The sequence below is a fragment of the Pristiophorus japonicus genome, chromosome 18 (assembly GCF_044704955.1).
Source record: "Pristiophorus japonicus isolate sPriJap1 chromosome 18, sPriJap1.hap1, whole genome shotgun sequence".
Lineage (NCBI taxonomy): Eukaryota > Metazoa > Chordata > Chondrichthyes > Pristiophoridae > Pristiophorus > Pristiophorus japonicus.
This window is the reverse complement of record NC_091994.1, coordinates 50123831-50149973: the sequence shown is the minus strand read 5'-3', so window position 1 is coordinate 50149973 and position 26143 is coordinate 50123831. Positions and strand designations below refer to the sequence as shown.

General features: G+C 41.8%; 1 protein-coding gene across 1 annotated transcript in view; it reads left to right on the top strand.

The window, feature by feature from the left end:
* LOC139228712 (E3 SUMO-protein ligase PIAS4-like) overlaps positions 1-26143 on the top strand; it is an 89330-nt gene that overhangs the window by 35723 nt on the left and 27464 nt on the right. The window contains exons 3-5 of the mRNA XM_070859985.1: positions 1557-1929; positions 15929-16010; positions 21782-21823. Coding sequence (XP_070716086.1) covers positions 1557-1929; positions 15929-16010; positions 21782-21823 — 497 coding nt within the window. The remainder of the gene's footprint in view (positions 1-1556; positions 1930-15928; positions 16011-21781; positions 21824-26143) is intronic.

The following is a 26143-nucleotide window of genomic DNA, read 5'->3' as shown; positions in this document are numbered from 1 at the left end:
GTTCTTAAATTTCCCGCCAAAGACTTTTATGTTTCTCGGGTTGGGGGAGGAAAACGACTGACTACGTCCTGAGGGTCAGAGTGACCTTTGTGACAATAAACGGAGAGTGTCGTGCTTTAATGTTCAGAGGTCGCAAGCAATTGCAAATCTTTTGCTGAAAATATATTTCAGTATATATTGAGAGAGACTTGCAGCACAAGATTATAGTTAAGGGATAAATGTTGGGCAGGAATTTCCCTGCTCATTTTAATAGTGCCATGGGATATTTTACATCTACCTGAGCAGCCTTGGTTTAATGTCTCATCCAAAAGAGAGCAGCCCCCAACAATGCAGCAACTCCCACAGTGCTGCACTGAAGTGTCGACCGAGATTCAGCGCTGACGTCCTGGGGCTTTAGCCCATGACCTTCTGACTCGGAGGCAAGAGGGCTGTCACAGCATACTTCCATATACTTCTCTCTCCATTTGATTTGAAACTAATGTTTCAAATTCACTGGTCTGCTATAGTGAAAGAACCCTTTCAGGTGACAGTTGTACAGAAATTGGCCAACTGTGTAGAAGTACTGTAGCTTCCCATCTATTGTCACATTGGAATATGTTTGGTGCAAATCTCAAAAGCTTAGCAGGTACTAGTTCTGTGACTCGCAAATTAATTATGATATACTGGGATTGTATTAAATACATTAATGTTTATTATTATTGAGGTGACAACTCTGCAATCTTAGAGGGGAAACATGACCTATTGAGGACTATTAAAGCCTTCTCTACCTGTGGTAATCATTTCAAAACATTTTTAGAAACACTTTCACATATGTGACCTGCAAATAACTAGATTACCTGTGCAATAAGAGACATTGGTTATTCATTTATCTCCTAATTTAAATATCTTTCACTGAACAAAACTGGATGTTTCTGTTAGCCAGAGATCCATTTCTACTTTATAATATGACTATCAAGTACTGGTGCAACTACGGTTGCCTACTGAAACTTCTAAAGTTTTAGATAAAAGTGAGAACAGGCTTAGCAGTACTAGCTACTCCAACTTGTGTCACATAAATGGGGGTTGTCTGTCTAATTCAGTATTGTCACTAGAATTTCAGTAAAACTTAATGGTGGGTATGTGAAATGTCTGTCTACTTAAACTGTACACTGAGTATTATATAGATTTTGTCTTTTCACATTTGTCTGAAAAGAACATTGTCAGTTGCACAACACTTGAGTAAGAGTACTAGTACGAGCAATTTGACATTAAGAACTACTGTATGTCCCAATTTTAAAAAAAACTCCCAAAATCACAAGCCTCTTGGCTGGTTTCAGATACCTTTTACATACCATCAGATGTTTTGGGAGTTTTTAATTTCATCTGAGCCCTTGATCAGTTTACTGACTTGTAATTCACCATAGCGCCATTATCTATCGTGTGCCTTGTTTGTATATTTGTGTATAACTTCATTGTGCTAATAACTGAAATGCCTTAACTACTTGTGTTAATGGTCTTGTTTATTCTTTTCCCCCTCCTTCCTCCCTCCCCCCCCCCCCCCCCCCACAAAACAAAAGAATATGATCTTGGGCTTTAGGGTATCTGAGCTTCAGGTACTCTTGGCGTTTGCAGGACGCAACAAGAGTGGGCTGAAACATGAATTGGTCACCCGGGCATTACAGCTGGTAAGGAGCAACTGCTCATCGGAGATTTTGAAGAAGATCCAAGACTTGCATGCTCAACGCTACAGTACAAGGTCCACAAATGCGCAGTGTCAGCAGCTTCTGCCTGCACCAACATTTCCTTTACATTCATCAGAAGCAGCTCTAAATGCCAGAACGTCAGTTCCAATTTGTCACACGGGAAAAGAGGATACAAAATCCAAAGTGAGATTAACAAAATTGCCTTTCTACGAAATACTAGATGATCTGATGAAACCTACGGATCTAGGTAGGATTAATATCTTATTAGTTTGTGAAACAGGGCTATGCAAAAGCACTCACTATCCTTTAAGTGCTCGGGTTAAATGGAAGATGAAATAATGACTACCATGCCTACCAATCATCTTCACCGCACATGTGACTACTATATACTTTATCATGTTAATGAGCACTACAGTTTGAATTTGCATTTCAAACCCCTTTCATTTTTCAGGTTACGTCCCAGTATGTTCATTAAAACAGTGGTTTAAGTGAAGGTTCTTCTCTAATCAAAATAGTATGCAATTGTACATTTTCTCTGCGTTTTTCCTCTTTTTTGAAGACAGTGACTCCTACCAGAATTCTCCGGCCGCGAGCATTGTAGCCAGACCCAAGTGTAGTAGAGGAGTTCATTTGACACCCTGCTCTCCCCCCGCCCCCTTCAGACCAGTCTCCTGCAGGTTACTGTCTCTTTGGTGTCTGAATAAAATAAAAAACTTCTACAAGTATGTAAAAAGGAAGAAAGTAGCACAAGTAAGCCTTGATCCCTTAGAGGCTGAGGCAAGTGAAAATTATAATGGGGAATAAGGAAATGGCAGAGACTTTAAACAAATATTTTGTATCTGTCTTCACAGTAGAAGACACAAAAAGCATACCAAAAATAATGGGGAACCAGATAAGAGTGAGGAACTTAAGTAATTAATATCAGTAGAGAAAAAGTACTTGAGAAACTAATGGGACTAAAAGCTGATAAGTGGAGTTGAAGTTGAAGATCAGCCATGGTCTTATTGAATGGAGGAGTAAGCTCGAAGAGCTGTATGGCCTACTCCTAATTCTTGTGTTCTTGCAGTAAATAGTAATGTAGAAAGAAGATGCTGTACCTGTTGTTATTTGAAGACCTAAAACGCACGTGAAGGCATGCATGTTTTATAAAATTTTACTGTACTTTATAATAGACTGAAGTATTGCATATGCTATTCGGTTGTATTGATTCTAGGTAGGAACCAATATGACATCAGGAGTAAGGCTTTCTAGGTTTGATGTGGTCATGCCTTCAGTTAAATAATGAACAGTGAGCAGATTCAGATTTCCCCTGATTTTATTTATCTTCATCTGATCGAGAATAGAGCCACTAATGTTTTTTTTAGTACTGAAAGAGCTTTTCTGTTTTTAGCATTTACATTGGCAGGGCCAAGGAAGTCTATGTCTCCCAGAGTTGGCCCATTTTTCAATTCACGGACTATGATCCTACAACAAACAGTGGCACTGAACTAGTGTAAAAACCCATAAACATGACTACTATCAATGAGGCAATGGATGTTACTCCCTGGATTTTAGGGGGGGGCATGTGACAAAATTGATATATTTTTATCTAACGTTATTTTGTTAGATACCAGTTTAAAACTTCATCCTTTGGGGAACTGGGTGTTATAGTGGGTTAAACATCAGCCTTTCACATTCTGCCCAAGCTGATTTTAGATCCAGATACGTTCATCCTAGGTGAAATGATTGGACTGTCTCTCTGCAAGGGCCCATAGGACAAAACTATCCTTAATTTGGTACGAATTCGCAACCTCGCTCAGAGGCCACAGGATGGCTGTTGTGGGAAATGGAAAACTGCTACAGTAGCAATGTGTGTTATGGCACATCATTGGGTATAACCGAGGAAACTACCTGCATTTAGCTGTGCTAAACTGACTTGGGTATGTTTGTTGTTGACACTGGTTGTCTGATATGGAAAGAATTGCAAATTCCAGCACCAACATCCCTCACCTTAATGAGCTCAAAAATGTTCGGACATTTACAATAAAAGCTCAAATCGTTGAGCAAATGGAGTTTAGCAGCAGGTCGGTCCTGATACAATGCTGTTGCCTCCCTGATAACAGGCTTGAGAGGGATTCCATCACACAGTTTTCAAAGATATACAGACTTTCTATTGAATGTATTTAAGGGGAAGCTGGATAAACACGAGAGAGAAAGGAATAGACGGTTATGTTGATAGTTGTATGAAGAGGAGTGGGAGGAGGCTCGTGTGGAGAATAAACAACAGCATGGACCAGTTGAGTCGAAGGGCCTGTTTCTGTGTTATACATTCTATGTAATTCTATTTGATCATTCCCTTTGAATTTACTAAGTCAGATAGTCAGAATCCACAATGTCCTAGGAACACTTTTCAGGAATACAAAAGAATTGCTTTTGTTTGAATCGAAATTTCAAAGAAGCAATTGAGATAATATAAACGGACCTTCTTGAAATTACTGGAAGAGAGGAGAAACTATTTAAAAGTCTTCTAGAACAGATTAGATTGGCTCTTAGAGTTGTGATCTTTTATCTTGTCTACTTGAGGGGCTAAGTAAAATACTTAATCTTGTTAGATCATTTAGATTATTCACTTGTTTAATTCATTAATTTCACATTTAAATTTTAAATTAGGTCTTGTGATGTTCTGTCTCCTTTGAAGGCTGAATTGAAGTTTTATGGAGATATAGTACCCAACAACAATTACCAAACTGGGTTAATTGACCCAGTCCTATTGGAATTTCATGGGCTTGAAGATTTGGAAAAGGCTATTTTTAGTACTGTTCAGATTTAGTATGCATATACCAGAAAACAAGATTTGTTCGTATCTGCAGGTTGAGACGTATGATAATAGTGATCTAACATTTATATGTGGCCTGTGAGGCTCCATGATATGCACCTAAGCCACCCACAAAGAGTTTGGACTGACTGCACTTGCACACATTTTAGCAGCAGATATGTATTTTGTATGGTGTAGTATAATACTGCTATCCTTTGTAAAGCTACTGACTACATGCATGCCATAGGAGGTCCACTAGCATAAATAAATCTAGCAGTGACTCCCCAAAGCCTTTCCACCACCTATAAGGCACAAGTCAGGAGTGTAATGGATTACTCTCCACTGGCCCTGATGATTGCAGCTCCAAGAAAACTGGAATTTCGACACCATCCAAGACAAAGCTTGATTGGCATCCTATCTTCCACCTTAAACATTCACTTCCTCCACCACCAGCTCAACATTGTGTGTACCATCTACAAGATGCACTGCTGCATCTCCCAAACCCGTGACCTCTACTACCTAGAAAGACCAGGACAGTAGGCACATGGGAACACCTCCAAATTCCCCTCCAAGTCGCAAACCATCCTGACTTGGAAATGTATCTCTGTTCTTCTTCTTTGGGTCAAAATCCTGGATCTCCCTCCCTAACAGCATTATGGGAGTACCTTATGAGTGATCTTATCGAAACATATAGTGGCAGATTAGGAAAGGGGGAGATGCAACGAAACCCTGGGTGTCATGGTAATTGAAAGTTGGCATGCAGGTACAGCAGGCAGTGAAGAAGGCAAATGGTATGTTGGCCTTCATAGCCAGGGGATTTGAGTATAGGAGCAGGGAGGTCTTACTGCAGTTGTACAGGGCCTTGGTGAGGCCTCACCTGGAATATTGTGTTCAGTTTTGGTCTCCTAATCTGAGGAAGCATAGAAAATAGGTGCAGGAGTAGGCCATTCGGCCCTTCGAGCCTGCACCACCATTCAATAAGATCATGGCTGATCATTCCCTCAGTACCCCTTTCCTGCTTTCTCTCCATACCCCTTGATCCCCTTAGCCGTAAGGGCCATATCTAACTCCCTCTTTGAATATATCCAATGAACTGGAATCAACAACTCTCTGCGGCAGGGAATTCCACAGGTTAACAACTGAGTGAAGAAGTTTCTCCTCATCTCAGTCCTAAATGGCCTACCCCTTATCCCAAGACTGTGTCCCCTGGTTCTGGACTTCTCCAGTATCGTTCTTGCTATTGAGGGAGTGCAGCGAAGGTTCACCAGACTGATTCCTGGGATGGCTGGACTGACATATGAGGAGAGACTGGATCAACTGGGCCTTTATACACTGGAGTTTAGAAGGATGAGAGGGGATCTCATAGAAACTTATAAGATTCTGACGGGACTGGACAGGTTAGGTGCGGCAAGAATGTTCCCGATGATGGGGAAGTCCAGAACCAGGGGACACAGTCTTGGGATAAGGGGTAGGCCATTTAGGACTGAGATGAGGAGAAACTTCTTCACTCAGAGTTGTTAACCTGTGGAATTCCCTACCGCAGAGAGTTGTTGATGCCAGTTCATTGGATATATTCAAGAGGGAGTTAGATATGGCCCTTACGGCTAAAGGGATCAAGGGGTATGGAGAGAAAGCAGGAAAGGGGTACTGAAGGGATGATCAGCCATGAACTTATTGAATGGTATTGCAGGCTCAAAGGGCCGAATGGCCTACTCCTGCACCTATTTTCTATGATTCTATATAAGGTAATGAGGGGGCTCGACAAGGTGGACTCATAAGGGAAACTAAAACTAGGGTACATAGTCTCAGAATAAGGGGCCGCCCATTTAAAACTGAAATGAGGATGAATTTCTTCTCAGAGTTGTAAACCTATGGAATTCTCTGCCCCAGAGAGCTGTGGAGGCTGGGTCATTGAATATTTAAGGCAGAAATAGACAGATTTTTGAGTGATAAGGGAGTAAAGGGTTATGGGGAGCGGGCAGGGAAGTGGAGCTGACTCCATGATCAGATCAGCCATGATCTTATTAAATGGAGGAGCAGGCTCAAGGGGCCAAATGGCCTACTCCTGTTCCTGTTTTTTATGTTCTTCACCATGCTGACTACAGCGGTTCAAGAAGGCAACTTGCCATCACCTTCTCGAGGGTAATTAAGGATGGACAATAATTGCCGGCCTTGCCAGTGACGCCTCACATCCTGTGAATAATAAATAAAATATTTTAAATGATGGCCAAAGACCCTAAAAATGGCTTCTCAGTTGCACTGCTATATAAAAAGCGCCAACTGTGCACAACCAGCAGGTCCAAACTCAGTGATTTGCCTTTTCTCTTTGCAAATGCTGACTGACTAGCTGCATTTCCAGCATTTGCTGTTTCTGTTTCTGATTACCAGCACTTGTAGGTTTTCCCTTCATTTTACTCTTTCCTAGTTTATTCTCAATTGCAATTCTGGTAGCAGCCCTAAGTAGATTGAATATCTCGTGAATTCAGGTTTTCCCAGGTTCCACTCTAACCTCGCTTAGAAATCGGAGTGCCTCCCCTTTACACCACCCTTGCTAGTTCTATCGGGCTTCATGTTTCTTTTTCACATCACAAAAGATTCTAAGAGGGAAGTACGAGCAACATATTAACTGCTTGAATAACTAATATTGGCTTTGTGCCAGTTAGGCTGACTCTTGGGTTTTTATTTCCATTTGACTGAAAAATAATTTTCATTTCAATTTATATGTATACTTAAATTAATGTTGAAATCAATGCAAGACCTTAAAATTGCCTCAATACCAATTTAATGTTAGGGAATACAGAAAAGAAAAGCTTTGAACTCTAGTTTGGCTATTTTAAGAATACAATTTTAATTCTTTGTGTAATTTGCAGAACCTCTAAAAAGGGGCTCACATCTTCACATACGAACATCCAGCACTTCCTGCCTTGCAACAGGAATGCACGCAGCATTGCAGAACTAAATAACTTCTAAAACTACCATGATGGTGCACTTGGGTCACCTTTTATGAATGTGAAAGAGTCAAGTCAATGCATCTCTGAAATTTTATCAGTTGTCATGAAACCTAAATGCTTCAAATTAAATATTCTCTATATAATGTCACATGGGGGGAAATTGCAACTGTGGAGTGGCAATTCAGCCATTGATGAATGAATGGAATACCGAATCATATACAAAGGATATACAAGGAATGGGGTCATTAATAAATCAAAGGCTGCTGTGTTTAGAAATTAAAAATAATTAGTTCATATTTGACACATTAAATAATAGGGTTTTTAAATTAAATTTAATTGGGCTTTCCAAGGAATTTCAGTTTACATAAAACCGTAAAATATTGTGGAAAAAAGTAATAGCAAACTGCTCCTGTCCAAATGGTGTTTCTTTTAGTTTCTGTCACTCTGCTTTATTTCTTCTTCCTAATTATGCGTTATTTTATCATGCTTTGATTTAACAGTGTTCTGACTGAGATTATTTGCTTCCTGTATTTATATTTGCCAGTATTTTCTACTTGTAAAGGGTGGGAGGAGGCTCATGTGGAGTATTAACATCAGCATTGACCAGTTGGCCTGCATAGCCTGTTTCCGTGCTGTAAGTTCTATGTAGTCTATATAATAAAAACAGAAAAGGCTGGAAACATTCAGCAGGTCAGGCAGCTTCTTTTGGCGAAAGAAACAGTTAACGTTTCAGGTCAAGGATATTTCATAAGAATAGATATTCTCTATGTTCAGCATCAAGCTGAAATACTTCAGGTAGCTATTTGTCAAACACTTGTGTGGATTTCAACAGCTTCTAGGTAGCACAAGCCGCCTTCTGCAAAAGGTAATCAGTCTGATCAATTCAATACTGCACCATTACACGTGCATTTAAAAAAAAAAAAGAAAAAAAAGAGAGACTTGCATTTCTGTAGCGCCTTTCACAACCTCGGGGCGTCCCAAAGCACTTTACTGTCAATGAAGTGTAGACGTGTTATAATGTAGGAAATGAGGCAGCAAATTTGCACACAGCAAGCTCCCACAAACAGCAATGTGATAATGACCAGATAATCTATTTTTAATGTTGATTGAGGGATACATATTAGCCAGGACACTGGGAATAATTCCCTTGCTCTTTGAAATAGTGCCATGGGATCTTTTACACTCCCCTGAGAGAGCAGGCGGGGTCTCACTTTAATGTCTCATCCCAAAGACCACACCTCTGACAGTGCAGCACTCCCTTAGTACTGTCCTGGTGTGTCAGCCTAGATTGTTGTACTCGAGCCTCTGGAGTGGGACATTACATAGGATTACATAGGATATAAGGTACAGAAACAGGCCATTTGGCCCAACCAGTCCATGCCGGTGTTTATCCTCCACTCGAGCTTCCTCCAGTCTTTCCTCATCTAAATCTATCAGCATAATTCTCTATTCCCTTCTCCCTCGTACACTTGTCTAGCCTTCCCTTAAATACATCTATTTGCTTCAACCACTCCCTGTGATGGCGAGTTCCACATTCTCACCACTCTTTGGGTAAAGAATTTTCTTCTGAATTCCCTATTGGATTTCTTGGTGACTATCTTATATTGATGGCCTCTCATTATGCTGTTCCCCACAAGTGGAAACGTTTTCTCTCTCCACTCGTTCATCATTTTAAAGACCTCTATCAGGTTACCCCTCAGCCTTTTTTCAAGCGAAAAGAGAACCCAGCCTGTTCATCCTTTCCTGCTATGTATACCCTCGCATTTCTGGTATCATCCTTGTAAATCTCTGCACTCTCTCCGGTGCCTCTATATCCTTTTTATAATATGATGACCATAACTGTACGCAGAACTCTTAAGTGTGGTCTAACCAAAGTTCAATACAGGTTTAGCATAACTTCCCTACTTTTCAATTCTATACCTCCTAGAAATAAACCTTCATGCTTGGTTTGCTTTTTTTATGGCCTTGCTAACCTGTGTCGCAACTTTTAGTGATTTGTGTATTTGTACTCAGATCCATTACAGGAAAGATGTGATTGCACTAGAGACGGTACAGAGGAAATTTCAGCTATGAGGAAAAATTGGATATACTAGGTTTGTTTTCTTTGGGATAGGGGAGGCTGAGGGTAGACCTTATTGAGGTCTATAAAATTATGACGGGTCTAGATAGTGGATAGGAAGGACCTATTTTCCTTAGCAGAAAGGTCAACAACCATGGGGCATAGATTTAAAGTAATTGGTAGGAGGTTTAGACGAGATATGAGGGGAAATGTCTTCACCCAGAGGGTGGTGGGGATCTGGAACTCACTACCTGAAGGGGTGGTAGAGGCAGAAACCCTCACCACATTTAAAAAGTACTTGGATGCGCACTTGAAGTGTCGTAACCTACAAGGCTACGGACCAAGAGCAGGGAAGTGGGATTCGGCTTGATAGTTCTTTTTCGGCCGGCGCGGACGCAATGGGCCAAAATGGCCTCCTTCCGTGATATAAATTTCTATGATTGATCCCTTTGTTCCTCTACCCCCACCTAGACTTGCACCCTCAAGTAATAAGTGACCTCCCTAATCTTCCTACAAAAATCTAATACCTCACATGAATCTGTGTTGAACTTCATTTGTCAATTATATGCCCATTCTGAAAGTGTATTAATGTCCTGTAATTTGTTGCAGTCCTCCTCAGTATTGATTCTCCCCTCCCCCCTCCAAATTTGGTGTCATCCACAAATTTAGAAATTGTGTTTTTGATTCCAATGTCTAAATAGTTAATATAAATTATGAACATCAGTGCTCCCAGCACTGATCTTTGTGGAACACCACTACCCACCTTCTGCTGCTGTGAGTAGCTACCTTTTACCTCTGCACTCTTTTTTTTTTTCTGTCTTGAAGCCAACTTGCTATCCATTCTGCGACTTGTCCCCTGACCTTGTTCATCAGTCTATTATGGGGTACCTTGTCGAAAGTCTTTTGAAAATCTAGATAAATTGCATCTGCTGCATTACCACGTCTACTCTCTTTGTTACATCTTTAAAACAATGAGGTTGGTCAAGCAAGACTTTCCCTTTTGAAATCCATGCTGATTATTCATTATTATATTTTTGGTTTCTAGATATTCTATTTTCTCAAGCTGACTGGTCTATAATTCCCTGGACATGTTCTATCCCCCTTCTTAAATATAGGTATTACGTTAGCTATCCGCCAGTCCTCGGGCACTACAACTTTTTCTTAGGAATTATTAAATATGTATAGTAATGCCTCTATCTCTCCCCTAGATTCATTTAAAATGTGTGGATGCAATCCATCCGGACCAGGGCTTTTTTTATCCTCTTTTAGTTTGCTTAGTTTCTTTAATATATCCCCTTTTTTATTTTATGCGCACTTATCTCATCATCCACTGTCATGTCCACCTATTCTATCTCCCTAGTAAATATTGAAGCAAAATAATTATTTAGTATTTCTGCCATCTCTCTATCGTTACCTGTGGTATTGTCCTGTCTTATCCATTAATGGCCCTATTCCCATCCCGACGTTCCTATTTTTATTGATGTGCCTGTAAAATGTTTTACTATTTCATTTTATGTTCTTTGATAACTTAATTCCATAGTTTCTCTTTGCTTTCCTTTTTTTTTTACTTCTAATCTTTTTGTATTCTCTCATCATTCCCCTACTTGTCCATGTACTTAATGTAAGCTTCTTTCCTTATCCTTAATTGTTCACCTTAGGGCTTTATTTATCCATGGTGTCCTGTTAGTGCTTAGTTTGTTCTTTCCTTTTAGCAGAATTTATTGTTCCTGCACTCTGTTGAACACCATTTTAAATGTTTCCCAATATTGTTGCCCATTTTATTTTCCCAAGTTGTATTCTCAGCCCCTCAAAATCAGCTTTTCTCCAATCTATTACCTTGCTTTTCGTCATACTTATGTCCTTCTCAATTATCATCTTAAAGCATATTACATTATGGACACTATTGTCTAGATGTTGCCCTATTTTTACTTCTCTTATCTACTCTGGTTCATTCCCGATTACTAGATCCAATAGGGAATCCTCCCTTGTTGGGCTTTTTACATATTGGCTTAGAAAGAAGTCCTGTGCACATTGTAGCAACTCCATTCCCTTATCCCCTTTATCTACCTCTCCTGTACAATTAATCTCGGGGTAGTTGAAATCCCCCATGATTATTATTCTATGTTTTTACTCAGTTCCCTAATTTGTCTGCATATTTCTTCCTCCACCTCCCTTCCACTACTAGGTGGTCTGTTAACTACAACTATTAGTGTGATTGATACTTTATTATCTTTTATTTCTATCCATATGAATTCTATTTTTTTGTCTTGCTGATAGCGGAGTCACTTTTTCCCTACTGCCATTATGTTATCCCTAATAAGTACAGCTACTCCACCTTCTCTTTTTTCCCCCTCTATCTTTTCTAAATATGTTATACCCTGCAATGTTTAATTCCCAGTCCTGGGATTTTTCTGTAGCCATGTCTCCGTAATCCCTACAATGTCTGGTTCCTCGCAATGCATGGTTTCCTCCAGCTCCCATGTTTTATTACAGACACTGTACATTGCTGTATGGACAGTTGAACTCATTTTGTAATAGGATTTCCTCATATTTTGTTTAACCGTCTTTTTAGACTCCTGTTCTATATTTATCCCTTGTTATCAATGTCCTCCCTTTCTTTATTCTTTCCTATGCGCGCTCTCCCTGTTTTTTGTTTATATTTGGGCTGGTTAAGTTTCTTGTAGATTTCCCTCCACCCCCCTTCTTACTAGTTTAAAGCCTTTGCCATCTCCCTATTTATCCTTTCCGCTTGGACATGGGTCCCATCCGGGTTCAGGTGGAGCTCATCCTGTTGGTACAGCTCCTTCCTGTCCCAGTACTGGTGCCAGTATCCCATGAAAAGGAACCCCTCTTTCCCACACCAGCCCTTTAGCCACGTGTTAATTCTCCTGATAAGTCTGCTTCTATGCCAATTTGCACATGGTTTGGACAATAATCCAGAGAATATTACACTCCAGCTCCTGCTTTTTAATTTCGAGCCCAACTCCTGATTCTCTTTCAGCAGGATCTTTTCCCTGTTCCTACCAATGTCATTTAGTCCAACATGGACCACGACAACTGGATTTACCCCCTCCCTTTCCAAGTTCCTCTCCAGCTGCCATGAGATATCTCTTGCCCTGGGTAGGCAACGCACCCTTTTCTTCTTGGCTGCAGAGGATGCTATCTATCACCCTAATTATAGAGTCCCCTCTCACTACCAAATTTCTATTGTGTCCCCACCCCCCACCCCTTGGACAGTCTTCTGAGCCACGGTGCCTTGGTCTACAATGTGGCTGTCCTCGCTGCAGTCTTTCTCCTTGTCCTCACAGGTAGCAAGTACACCATACCTGTTGGACAGGACCAGTGTCTGTGAGACCTCCTTCTCAACCTCTCCTAAATCCCTGCTACCCGGCTCCCTAACAGTCACACCCTCCCTTTCCTGAGCCTGTGCTTCTGCTGGGATGTAACTGTATTCATGAGTAAAACTGTCCAGAAATTCCTCTCCCTTCCTGATGTGTCTTGATGAACCAACAACTTTCTGACTTGGGCGAGAGTGCTACCACGGCTGACACTAAAATATTCAAGAGGAACAGCATTCTTCTCCTTTTGAATCTAGTACTTCACAAAAGGACATCTGGCTTGGACCACTCTCATTTTTACTTGCTGGGTTATTTTGTGCCATTGTCGAGATATGCAAGTTGGAATGTCAAACAGTGTTGCATAGAATTACACAATGTACAGCACAGAAACAGACCATTTGGTTCAATTGGTTTGTGCCGGTGTTTATGCTCCACACGAACCTCCTCCCACCCCTCTTCATCTAACTCTTATCAGCTATACGTCAATACTTGCAAATTCATACTCGTGTTTTCATATCCCTTACGGTAAATCTCAATAGTTCTGAGCAAATTCTTCTGCAGGTTTAGATTTATGCAGCATTTCAGTACAGACATTGAGACCTTGCAGTGCTTTAAGTCTTTCATTGCGTCACCAGTGAGTGAAAGCAGTAGACACACTGTTAACCTTGAAAGGAAGTATGAGAATGAATCTCAGTTGCGAGTTTACATTTTCTGTCAGACTGATGGGCCTATGAAGAGCTACTGTCAATACGTTGTGTCTAATCTATCTTAGTGGGGTTTCAAAGTTTTCTGTACAAGAGACCCCCCCCCCAAATAAATATTGACACATACTTGGGAACCCTTGCAGCTACTGAAATTCCTGGTCCTAACTTCCAAAAGACAGTGTCAGCTACCCAAAGGTAGATGGTACCAAACACATTCCCTTGGCTTAAAGCATTAGAAATTACTTGCTAGTAAGTCAACAAATAAAGAAATCTGTTGCAACAGACAGAAATTAGACCTTGTTTACCCCCAGGATTTACAGACCCCAGTTTGACCGATAACTATCTATTAACAAAATGATAAATGTTGTTTGTGACCGAGACCTTGTGCAAAATCTTTCTGATTGAATCAGTGTAGGCTCATGTCCCAGTTTTCTGCTTTGATTGGTAGAATCAATCAGATATACGAGAATTTTTTTGAGCTTTCTTTCCGCCATCGTAGTTTGCCACTGAACTCAACAGCTACCCGCGAACATGGAATAAAATGAGCACATTATAACAACAGTAATAACTTGTATTTATATAGCACCTTTAATGATGTGAAACGTCCCACGGTGCTTCACGGGAGTATTGAGTAAACAATTTGGCACTGAGCCGCATAAGTAGAAATTAGTGCAGGTGACCAAAAGCTTGGTGAAAGAGAGAGATTTTAAGGAGCGTCTTGAAGGAGGCTAGAGAGGCAGATTTAGGCAGGGAATTCCAGAGCTTGGGGCCGAGGCAACAGAAGGCACGGCCACCAATGGTTGAGCGATTATAATCAGGGATGCTCGAGGGCAGAATTAGAGGAGCATAGACGTCTTTGGGGGAGCGGGGGTGGTGTTGTGGGGCTGGAGGAGATTACAGAGATAGGGAGGGGCAAGGCCATGGAGGGATTTGAAAATAAGGATAAGAATTTTGAAATCGAAGCGTTGCTTAACCGGGAGTCAATGTAGGTCAGCGAGCACTGGGGTGATGGGTGAGCGGGACTTGGTGCGAGTTAGGACATAGGCAGCTGAGTTTTGGATCACCTCTAGTTTACATAGGGTAGAGTGTGGGGAGGCCAGCCAGGAGTGCGTTGGAATAGTCAAGTCTAGAGGTAACAAATGCATGGATCAGGGCTTCAGCGGATGAGCTGAGGCAAGGGCAAGGGCGAGTGCAGTCCCACCCAGCTGGACGATGGTGGAGCGGCATTGGAGAAAGATAGTGGTCAACAGTGTCAAAGGCAGCAGACAAATCAAGAAGGACGAGGAGGGATAGTTTGCCTTTGTCACAGTTAAAGGATGTCATTTGTGACTTTCAGAGCCGTTTTGGTACTGTGGCAGGCGTGGAATCCGGATTGAATAACTTCTGAAATCCGCCCAACACCACTTTGTGACCAACAGCAGAACCTTGAGGCCTTTTGCAAGAGCCAGGTTTCTTGTCTGTTTACCCTTGCCAGCTGCTGCTTCACCTTGCCTCAATCCCTGCTGTCCTGCTTGCCCCTGGACCTCTGCTCTTTGTCTATTTCCCACCCCTCCCCAAACAGTGTCCTAGGAGAATGTATACAAGTGACAATCATATAAAAGTACCAGACAATGCTGTTTAATACACTGGCATTACGGCATTGAGCGACAGATCTGTGCTCCTGCCAACTCCAAATATTTATATTCTGAAGCCATTTCAGAAGCTGGTAGCTAGGGAAAAAAATGACTGCTGATGCATTTCTCCTAGTTTCCCTTGGTGTGTTTTATTGCTTTTCTTCTTTTCTTCCTATCTTCCCCCACCCTCGGCTCAGACATTTTCCCCAGTCTATCATCTCAGCTATTGTGGGACCAACAGAAGAAATGGCAATTAAGACAAGTGGTAAAATACTGCAAATTCAGGTTTCATGCGGGGCAGAATAGATCTGGTTTTGTAAAGGTTCAATGGTTATAGATAATCTGATTGTAAGAATTTACGTAGAAAAATGATGCCCTTGTTGGGAATTAATTATAATGTGTTTTCCTGGTGCAGTTCTTTCTCCATATAAAACTTACTTTGTTCTATTTCTTGGGTTTTGCTCATGGAAGTTATATATAATTTAAAGACCTAATTACTCATTGACTTTAAGGGTTTGGACGATTTAATATGTTTTTCCGAAAACACTAAGTATAAAATTCCTTTGGCACTACAAGCTTTGAATACCCTTGGTGTTCCCTGGATAAACGGGAATTTTGGCATTTCAGTGGTGCATTTGTGAACTAATACAATTCACTCTATCTCTGCCCTGGCCAAGTGTGTATATATTGATACTAAAGAAGGATGCACAATTCTGTCTACATTTGTTAGATTCGGTTGTACAGTAGTATGAAATAATTTAATTATTGTTGATGTTTTTCTCTCTAGTCCCAACCAACAGTGAGAGGATTCAAGAGAATCAGTTCAGTTTTACATTAACTGATAAGCAGCGAGAGCAGATTATATCTGGGTAAGTAGAATAGAATTTCTGTTTTATTTTTTTAAATGATACTGTATGATAGTTTTCATTACAGCGTACTAGCAGATTTTTTTTTTTAAATGTTCTGGTAAAATAGCAATTCGTATTTGTAAAGTTTGCCTTTTGATTGCATAGAGGGGCTTATAGAAATGTTCTTTCCATTTTTACCTCTGCTATCCTCAGACTCCTAGCTGAAATGTAAATCTGAACACTTGAAAGCAGCAGCATATCCTCTAGCAAAATCACTATCTATGGTGTGAGGTGACTTCATTATTTAGATGAAGGAGGGAATCTGCTTGCATAGAACAGGCCATTTAGCCCTCGAACCTGTTCCACCATTCACTGAGATCATGGCTGGTCTGTGACCTAACCCCACCTTTGTCTCATATCCCTTAAAACTTTTGGTTGACAGAAATCTATCAATCTCAAATTTAAAATGAACAATTGACCCAGCATCCACCCTTTACATGGAGAAGTGTTTCCTTACTTCATTCCTGAAAGTCGTGGCTGTAATTTTTTTCAGCTATGTCTCCTCATCCTAGATTCCCCAAGCAGCAGAAACAGTTTCTCTCTATCTACCCCATCAGTTCCCCTTGATAACATTCCAGGGAATACAACCCTAGTTTGTGGAATTGCTTCTTTTAATTTAACACTTGGAATCGAGCTATCATTCTAGTAAATCTACGATGCACTCCCTCCAAGGCCAACATATCGTTCCGACGGTGTGCTGCCCAGAACTGAACATAGTACTCCAGGTGTGGTCTAACCAGGGCTTTATAAAGCTGTAGCATGACTCATAGGAAAAGGAGTAGGCCATTCAGCCCCTCGAGCCTGTTCCGCCATTCTGAGATCATGGCTGATCTGTGACCTAACTCTATATATCCATCTTTGACCCATATCCTTTAATATCTTTGGTTAACAAAAAGCTATCAAACTGCGATTTAAGTTAACAATTGATCTAGCATCAATTTGCAGAGGAGAGTTCCAAACTTACGCCACCTTTTGTGTGCAGAAGTGTTTCCTAATTTCACTCCTAAACGGCCTGGCTCCAATTTTTAGATTATGCCTCTTAGTTCTAGACTCCCCAACCAGCGGGAATTGTTTCTCTCTATCTACCCTATCTGTTCCCTGTAATATCTTGAAAACTTCGATCAAATCACCCTTTAACCTTCTAAATTCTTGGGAATACACCCCTAATTTGTATAATCTCTCCTCATAATTTAACCCCTGGAGTCCGGTATCATTCTGGTAAATCTACGTTGCACTCCCTCCAAGGCCAATATATCCTTCCTAAGGTGTGGTGCCCAGGACTGCTCACAGTGCTCCAGGTGTTGTCTAACCAGGGCTTTGAATAGCTGCAGAACACTGTCTTACCCCCTGGTATTCTAGTGTTTCACATATAAAGGCTAGCATTCCATTAGCCTTTTTGATCGATGCCTAGAGATAGAAAGTAGCACATCTGCTGATTACCACAGGTTGAGGGGAAGGTGGGCTGTAAACAGTGTAAACAAGCTCACTGACCAAGCACCAGTCCATGCTGTGTGTCTTTTGCTTCCGTGGAATGAAACATAGAAAATAGGTGCAGGAATAGGCCGTTCGGCCCTTCGAGCCTGCACCGCCATTCAATGAGTTCATGGCTGAACATGCAACTTCAGTACCCCATTCCTGCTTTCTCGCCATACCCCTTGATTCCCCCTAGTAGTAAGGACTACATCTAACTCCTTTTTGAATAGATTTAGTGAATTGGCCTCAACAACTTTCTGTGGTAGAGAATTCCACAGGTTCACCACTCTCTGGGTGAAGAAGTTTCTCCTCATCTCGGTCCTAAATGGCTTACCCCTTATCCTTAGACTGTGACCCCTGGTTCTGGATTTCCCCAACATTGGGAACATTCTTCCTGCATCTAACCTGTCTAAACCCGTCAGAATTTTAAACGTTTCTATGAGATCCCCTCTCATTCTTCTGAATTCCAGTGAATACAAGCCCAGTTGATCCAGTCTTTCTTGATATGTCAGTCCCGTCATCCCGGGAATCAGTCTGGTAAACCTTCGCTGCGCTCCCTCAATAGCAAGAATGTCCTTCCTCAAGTTAGGAGACCAAAACTGTACACAATACTCCAGGTGTGGTCTCACCAAGGCCCTGTACAACTGTAGTAACACCTCCCTGCCCCTGTACTCAAATCCACTCGCTATGAAGGCCAACATGCCATTTGCTTTCTTAACCGCCTGCCGTACCTGCATGCCAACCTTCAATGACTGATGTACCATGACACCCAGGTCTCGTTGCACCTCCCCTTTTCCTAATCTGTCACTGTTCAGATAATAGTCTGTCTCTCTTTATCACCAAAGTGGATAACCTCTCATTTATCCACATTATACTTCATCTGTCATGCATTTGCCCACTCACCTAACCTATCCAAGTCACTCTGCAGCCTCATAGCATCCTCCTCGCAGCTCACACTGCCACCCAACTTAGTGTCATCCGCAAATTTGGAGATACTACATTTAATCCCCTCGTCTAAATCATTAATGTACAGTGTAAACAGCTGGGGCCCCAGCACAGAACCTTGTGGTACCCCACTAGTCACTGCCTGCCATTCTGAAAAGTACCCATTTACTCCTACTCTTTGCTTCCTGTCTGCCAACCAGTTCTCAATCCACGTCAGCACATGACCCCCAATCCCATGTGCGTTAACTTTGCACATTAACCTCTTGTGTGGGACCTTGTCGAAAGCCTTCTGAAAGTCCAAATACACCACATCAACTGGTTCTCCCTTGTCCACTCTACTGGAAACGTCCTCAAAAAATTCCAGAAGATTTGTCAAGCATGATTTCCCTTTCACAAATCCATGCTGACTTGGACCTATCATGTCACCTCTTTCCAAATGCGCTGCTATGACATCCTTAATAATTGATTCCATCATTTTACCCACTACCGATGTCAGGCTGACCGGTCTATAATTCCCTGTTTTCTCTCTCCCTCCTTTTTTAAAAAGTGGGGTTACATTGGCTACCCTCCACTCCATAGGAACTGATCCAGAGTCAATGGAATGTTGGAAAATGACTGTCAATGCATCCGCTATTTCCAAGGGCACCTCCTTAAGTACTCTGAGATGCAGACTTTCAGGCCCTGGGGATTTATCGGCCTTCAATCCCATCAATTTCCCCCACACAATTTCCCGACTAATGAGGATTTCCCTCAGTTCCTCCTTCTTACTAGACCCTCTGACCCCTTTTATATCCGGAAGGTTGTTTGTGTCCTCCTCAGTGAATGCCTTACCAAAGTACTTGTTCAATTGGTCTGCCATTTCTTTGTTCCCCGTTATGACTTCCCCTGATTCTGACTGCAGGGGACCTATGTTTGTCTTTACTAACCTTTTTCTCTTTACATATCTGTAGAAGCTTTTGCAGTCCGTTTTAATGTTCCCTGCAAGCTTCCTCTTGTACTCTATTTTCCCTGCCCTAATCAAACCCTTTGTCCTCCTCTGCTGAGTTCTAAATTTCTCCCAGTCCCTGGGTTCGCTGCTCTTTCTGGCCAATTTGTATGCCACTTCCTTGGCTTTAATACTATCCCTGATTTCCCTTGATAGTCACAGTTGAGCCACCTTCCCTTTTTTTTTTATTTTTACGCCAGACAGGGATGTACAATTGTTGTAGTTCATCCATGCGGTCTCTAAATGTCTGCCATTGCCCATCCACTGTCAACCCCTTAAGTATCATTCGCCAATCTATCCTAGCCAATTCACGCCTCATACCTTCAAAGTTACCCTTCTTTAAGTTCTGGACCATGGTCTCTGAATTAACTGTTTCATTCTCCATCCTAATGTAGAATTCCACCATATTATGGTCACTCTTCCCCCAAGGGGCCTTGCACAACAAGATTACTAATTAATCCTCTCTCATTACACAACACCCAGTCTAAAATGGCCTCCCCCCTAGTTGGTTCCTCGATATATTGGTCTAGAAAACCATCCCTTATGCACTCCAGGAAATCCTCCTCCACTGTATTGTTTCCAGTTTGGTTAGCCCATATGCATATTGTGCATATTAAAGTCACCCATGATAACTGCTGCACCTTTATTGCATGCACCCCTAATTTCCTGTTTGCCCTCCCCAACATCACTACTACTACTGTTTGGAGGTCTGTACACAACTCCCACTAGCGTTTTCTGCCCTTTGGTATTCCGTAGCTCCACCCATACCGATTCCACATCATCCAAGCTAATGTCTTTCCTTACAATTGCATTAATTTCCTCTTTAACCAGCAACGCCACTCCGCCTCCTTTTCCTTTCTGTCTATCCTTCCTAAATGTTGAATACCCTTGGATGTTGAGTTCCCAACCTTGGTCACCCTGGAGCCATGTCTCCGTGATGCCAACCACATCGTATCCGTTAACTGCTATCTGCACAGTTAATTCGTCCACCTTATTCCGAATATTCCTCGCATTGAGGCACAGAGCCTTCAGGCTTGCCTTTTTAACACACTTTGACCCTTCAGAATTTTGCTGTAAAGTGGCCCTTTTTGTTTTTTGCCTTTGGTTTCTCTACTCTCCACTTTTACTCTTTCTGTCTTTTGCTTCTGTCTCCATTTTGTTTCCCTCTGTCTCCCTGCATTGGTTCCCATCCCCCTGCCATATTAGTTTAACTCTTCCCCAACTGCACTAGCAAACACTCCCCCTAGGACATTGGTTCCGGTCCTGCCCAGGTGCAGACCGTCCGGTTTGTACTGGTCCCACCTCCCCCAGAACCGGTTCCAATGCCCCAGGAATTTGAATCCCTCCCTGCTGCACCATTGCTCAAGCAACGTATTCATCTGAGCTGTCCTGCGATTCCTACTCTGACTAGCACGTGGCACTAGTAGCAAATCTGAGATTACTATTTTTGAGGTCCTACTTTTTAATTTAACTCCTCGCTCCCTAAATTCGTCTCGTAGGACCTCATCCCGTTTTTTACCTATGTCGTTGGTACCTATTTGCACCACGACAACTGGCTGTTCACCCTCCCTTTTCAGAATGTCGTGCACCCGCTCCGAGACATTCTTGACCCTTGCACCAGGGAGGCAACATACCATCCTGGAGTCTCGGTTGCGGCCGCAGAAACGCCTATCTATTCCCCTTACAATCGAATCCCCTATCACTATTGCTCTCCCACTCTTTTTCCTGCCCTCCTGTGCAGCAGAGCCCGGCACAGTGCCATGAACCTGGCTGCTGCTGCTCTCTCCTGATGAGTCATCCCCCTCAATAGTACCCAAAGCGGTGTATCTGTTTTGCAGGGGGATGACCGCAGGGGACCCCTGCACTACCTTCCTTGCATTGCTCTTCCTGTTGGTCTTCCATTCCCTATCTGGCTGTGTACCCTTTACCTGTGGTAAGACCAACTCACTAAATGTGCTATTCACATCATTCTCAGCATCGTGCATGCTCCAGAGTGAATCCACCCGCAGCTCCAGTTCCGCAACGCGGTTCGTCAGGAGCTGGAGGCGGATGCACTTCCCGCACACGTAGTCGTCAGGGACACCGGAGGCGTCCCTGATTTCCCACAGGAGGAACATAACACGTGTCCGAGCTCTCCTGCCATGACTTAACCCCTAGATTAACTTAATTTGGCAACCACAATGGTAAAGGTTACTTACTGAAATAGAAATGAGTTGTACATTTGCAGACATGCATAATATTTGGATTTTTTACACAGCAACAGATGCCCAATTATGTTTTTGCTTTTACTATAAAACGTTGAAATCTAGTTTTATTTCTTTCCTTCAAGATTTTCGAAGAATGGTGTGCAGTCAGTTCAAGTGCAGTTAAGGTAAGCAGTACGATAAGTTATAGAAGCACATCCGCTTGGAGTTATGAAACTTGGAAATATTTCAAAAATAATCCTAGCCACAGTAATCGATGAAATTCCTGCTTTGTAGATACTGGTGGCATCTTAATGCTCTAAAGATATCTCAACACTGGAAATAATGAGAGATTTCAGGCATGTATTTTAATTTACTGAATGTAATATTTAAATATTACTCTACTCTCTCCCTTTTCATTTCATTTGTTTTAGAATTATTATTTATACTACCGTTTCCACCTGACTTTCCTCTTTCTCCCCCCCACCCCCCCGCATTTACTAGTTTATGTCCTTCTGATTGCCCTATTTATCCTTTCTGCTAGGACCCTGGTCCTAGCCCAGTTGAAGTAGAGCCCATCCCAATGGTACAGTTGCTTCCTGTCCCAGTACTGGTGCCAGTGTTCCGTGAAATGGAACCCTTCTTTCCCACACCACTCCTTCAGCCATGTGTTCACCTCCCTAATCTGCTTATTCCTATGCCAATTTGCACGTAGCTCGGGTAATAAAATCCAGAGATTATCTAACATCTAAGACAATTTGATTTTGTAGCAACATAGAATTTTTGATGTCACGTTAAGTAACTTGAAATATATGTTATTCCTTAACCAAAAAATATAGCTAAATATCAAACTTTAAAGAAATGTAACTACACAATTGATCAGGTCTGAGTGATCTGGAAGTTACTGAAATATATTTTACGAATAAATATGAACTAGTCCATACAATATGTGCCAGAGGGGAGGGAGGGATTGGATTAAGAGGCGCAATTGTGTAAATTGCGATGTACTCACTGGAAAAGAGATGGTTGAGTGGTGATATGATTGCTGTTTTTAGGATTCTATGGGGACTACATAATGTAGACCATGACAATTGGTTTCACCTTGTCCAGAACAGTACATCCAGAGCAATTTGAAGGGTAGCAAATTCAAAACTAATCTGCAGAAACATTTCAGTGAGCGAGTGGTCAGTCTATGGAAGGAGTTCCCAAGGAAGACAGTGAAAGCAGTTAGTAATAATTCAGTTGCAAATGAGAGATTTCTTTCAGAAAACAACATTTGGGGATACAGTGGGGCTGAAATTTAGGGTCTCAGAGACCCGTTAATTCCCGTTTACGGTGGCCATTCCTAAAAATCGAATGGCCGCCGCTTTGGGGTCAACAGGCCGACCCGACCTAAATTCAGGTTGGGGATTTTTCAACCTGGACCCCATCCTGCCAGAGTGGTTGCACTGCCAATGAAAACAATAAAAAAGCAATAAAAATATTTACACACCGATAGTTAGCTCCATTCTGTCGATCCCCTGGCCCCTCTGATACCCTCGCTGGTGGCCCAGTGGCCAGAGGTTTTTTAAACGATAGAATTTTTTATTCAGGGAGGAGAGAGAGCATGGTGACACATACGCACTTTGACGTCGCTACGACTCCACCACTGATTGACAGCGACGGACTGGCTGAAAATTGATCAGTCAGCCTGGCTTTGAATCTAAGGCCCGCCCCCATTATAATCCATTTCCTGTAGGACTTTGGAAAAATTTCAAAGTCCTGAAAATGGATCTACTTACCATACCAGGAGTTCCAGCGGTAAGTACCACTCCAAAACTCAGGTGCGCCAGCTTTCTGGTGCACCTGAATTTCGGCCCCAGTATATTAGTAATTTGAGACATGACGTGTGGTGGGTGGAGTAGGTGACTCTGGATCTATGGTTTCCAAAGCTCTGCGCCACTGGGACTTTCCTCGCCTCATGTCTGGGTCTGCTGTAGACTAATTAATGGAGATTGATTGCAATGATTAGTCAACAATTCCATTATTATTGTATCATGCGACTGCCAGGATGGTTGAAGGCGAACTAGATAGAGCGTTGTCTTTTGTCTAGCAATTCCTATTGGTCTAATGTCATGCTGCCACTTTTGGCCTGATGTGAAGCAGTATCAGATCTCCCAACTGAACTAAAGATAAAGCTGAGACTAACTTTGAGGTGTTTCATTTCATATGTGCAATATAATTGTACTTTAGTGTAATGCCAAGTTTTTTTTTAAAAGGATAGTCCAACGAACCACTTAGAATTTAAACTTACAAACTCTTTACTTTTTGAGAGCCTATGCTCTCGGTGGCAGTCTCTCAACATTAAAAATTGGCTGGAGATTGGAGTCCTTTGGTTACGTGTGATTTGAGACCAATCCCTGCAATATAATTATACAGGTTCTCTAAACTGAGGAATAAGGGCTGGAGCAACATGCTGTGGATTCCTGCAATACACCATCTTTTGATTTTTTTTAAAGTTGATAAATTCTCACCTTGTAACTTGTCAATCCTATAAAATGAAAGGACAGTATCGTAACCCACTGTATCATCTATATTCTTCCTCCTCTTACCGCCCTCACCTCTCCATTTAAAAAATAAATCAGATTCTAAGTGTGTAGTTAAGTTTCTCATTGAAGACTTGTCAAAGAGAAAGTTCTTCATGTCCACCTAGGCTAGATCTGAACCCAAAGGTGAGGAAGATGGTACCACTCCACAATCAGTAAATCATTTCCACCCCACTCCACATAGCAGCTACATATAGACCAATATACAGGCTGTTACATTAAAACACTGAGACAACATAAGCCTTGAAATGTTGTCTGAACTCAAATTGCCCTGCAACTTGAATAGACATTCCAACCTGTGTAGTTCTATATGTACAGTTGAAATTTGAAGAAGGGAGCAATGTTTTCTTTGTGTTTTGGCAAGTAGTTTTGGGTGGGATGTGTGTAATTTTTGCTGCTGTCAGATATTCTAGTTTTCTATGTGTTTCCATTGCAATGCCTATGGAGGGTGGGGGAAAGTAGTCAAAGCAAAGCTGTATGGCTAAGATTTTGTTTTCCTGCCTGGTGATCGTTACTCTGGCTAATTCTGAGTAAAATTCTAGTTTTATATAATGACAAGTGATATATTTCTGTGTCTAAAATTCCAGGACCTGGTCATTCTGTATTGTTTTAATAATGCATGCTTTGCAAACCCTTGACCATGTAGGCTGTTTGGGGGTGATGTTGGGAAATACTTATTCACACAAAGGTTAGTGGAAATCTGGAACCCCCTTCCCCCAAAAAGCTGTTGAGACTAGGTCAATTGACAATTTCAAAACCTGAGATTGATAGATTTTTGTTAGGTAAGGGTCTATTTACCTGCCTTGGTTCCATATCCATTGATGGAATCGATGTAATTCTATTAATGGATATGAAACCAAGGCAGGTACAATAGAGTTAAGATACAGATCAGCCATCAGCTAATTGAATGGTTGAACGGGCTCGAGGGGTTGAATGGCCTCCTCTTGTTCCTATGTAGAAGTCGGAAAGCTGCTCACTGAGCAAAGCAATCCCAAGTATCATTGGTTTCATGACACTGAATTGACAGGCTGGAATTCGCTTGCTCACCACTCTGCCACCACCAGAGCCATTCCTCGTTCAGTTGGTTGCACGTGGAATGGCATTGGTGGTCGCAGAATAGGTCTGATCAGAAAACGATGCTGTTGTCCATATGTACATTTTCAAAGAGACGGGCCCCTACTGTACTGTGGTTGAATGGGTGGGTATGTGTGCGTGCACATGTGCACAGAGTACTTTGGAAAAATCCAATTACCTTCAACATGGTCAATTTAAATTTTAGAACAAATGTGCCCTGCCTTTTTAAAAACTTAAATCATTAAATGATGCATAATGTTGTTTGGTTATTAGTGTTAGTTGCCGTGTGGTCAGTACCTGCAGCTCCCCCTTTAAGACCCTCTTTAAAAACCTACCACGTTTTTAGTCACCCATCCTAATAACTCAATCGGTGTTGATGTTTGTCTGATTGTGCTCCTGTGAAGCGCCTGGGAACGTTCTCCTAATGAAAATCACTATATAAATGCATGTTGTTGTTGTGGAACTTTGTGGAAAGGTTGCAGGTGATTTTTAATTTAATATACTAGCAGATCTCCTGTGATGTTGATCACTTGAGGCTGCAGATGCACTGTTTTATAACTGGGGTTTTATCAAGAAAGTGTGACGGGGAAGTATTACAGGATGTGTGGCACAGGAAGTGTGCATGATATGCAAGACTTTTAATGTAGCTAGATATATGCTACCTGTTACCTGGCTAGTTCAATTTTATTAATGTAATGAGAAACCACAGACCTTCTGGACTATGAGCAGCTGAAGCTTGCATTGCTTGTGCTGTTGCAAGAGTGCCCCAGACTTATGATGGGGAGCGGTCGCTGTGCAGAGTATAATTCAATGCATTTTTCTGTGTTCATAGGTACTCCTGTTATTTGG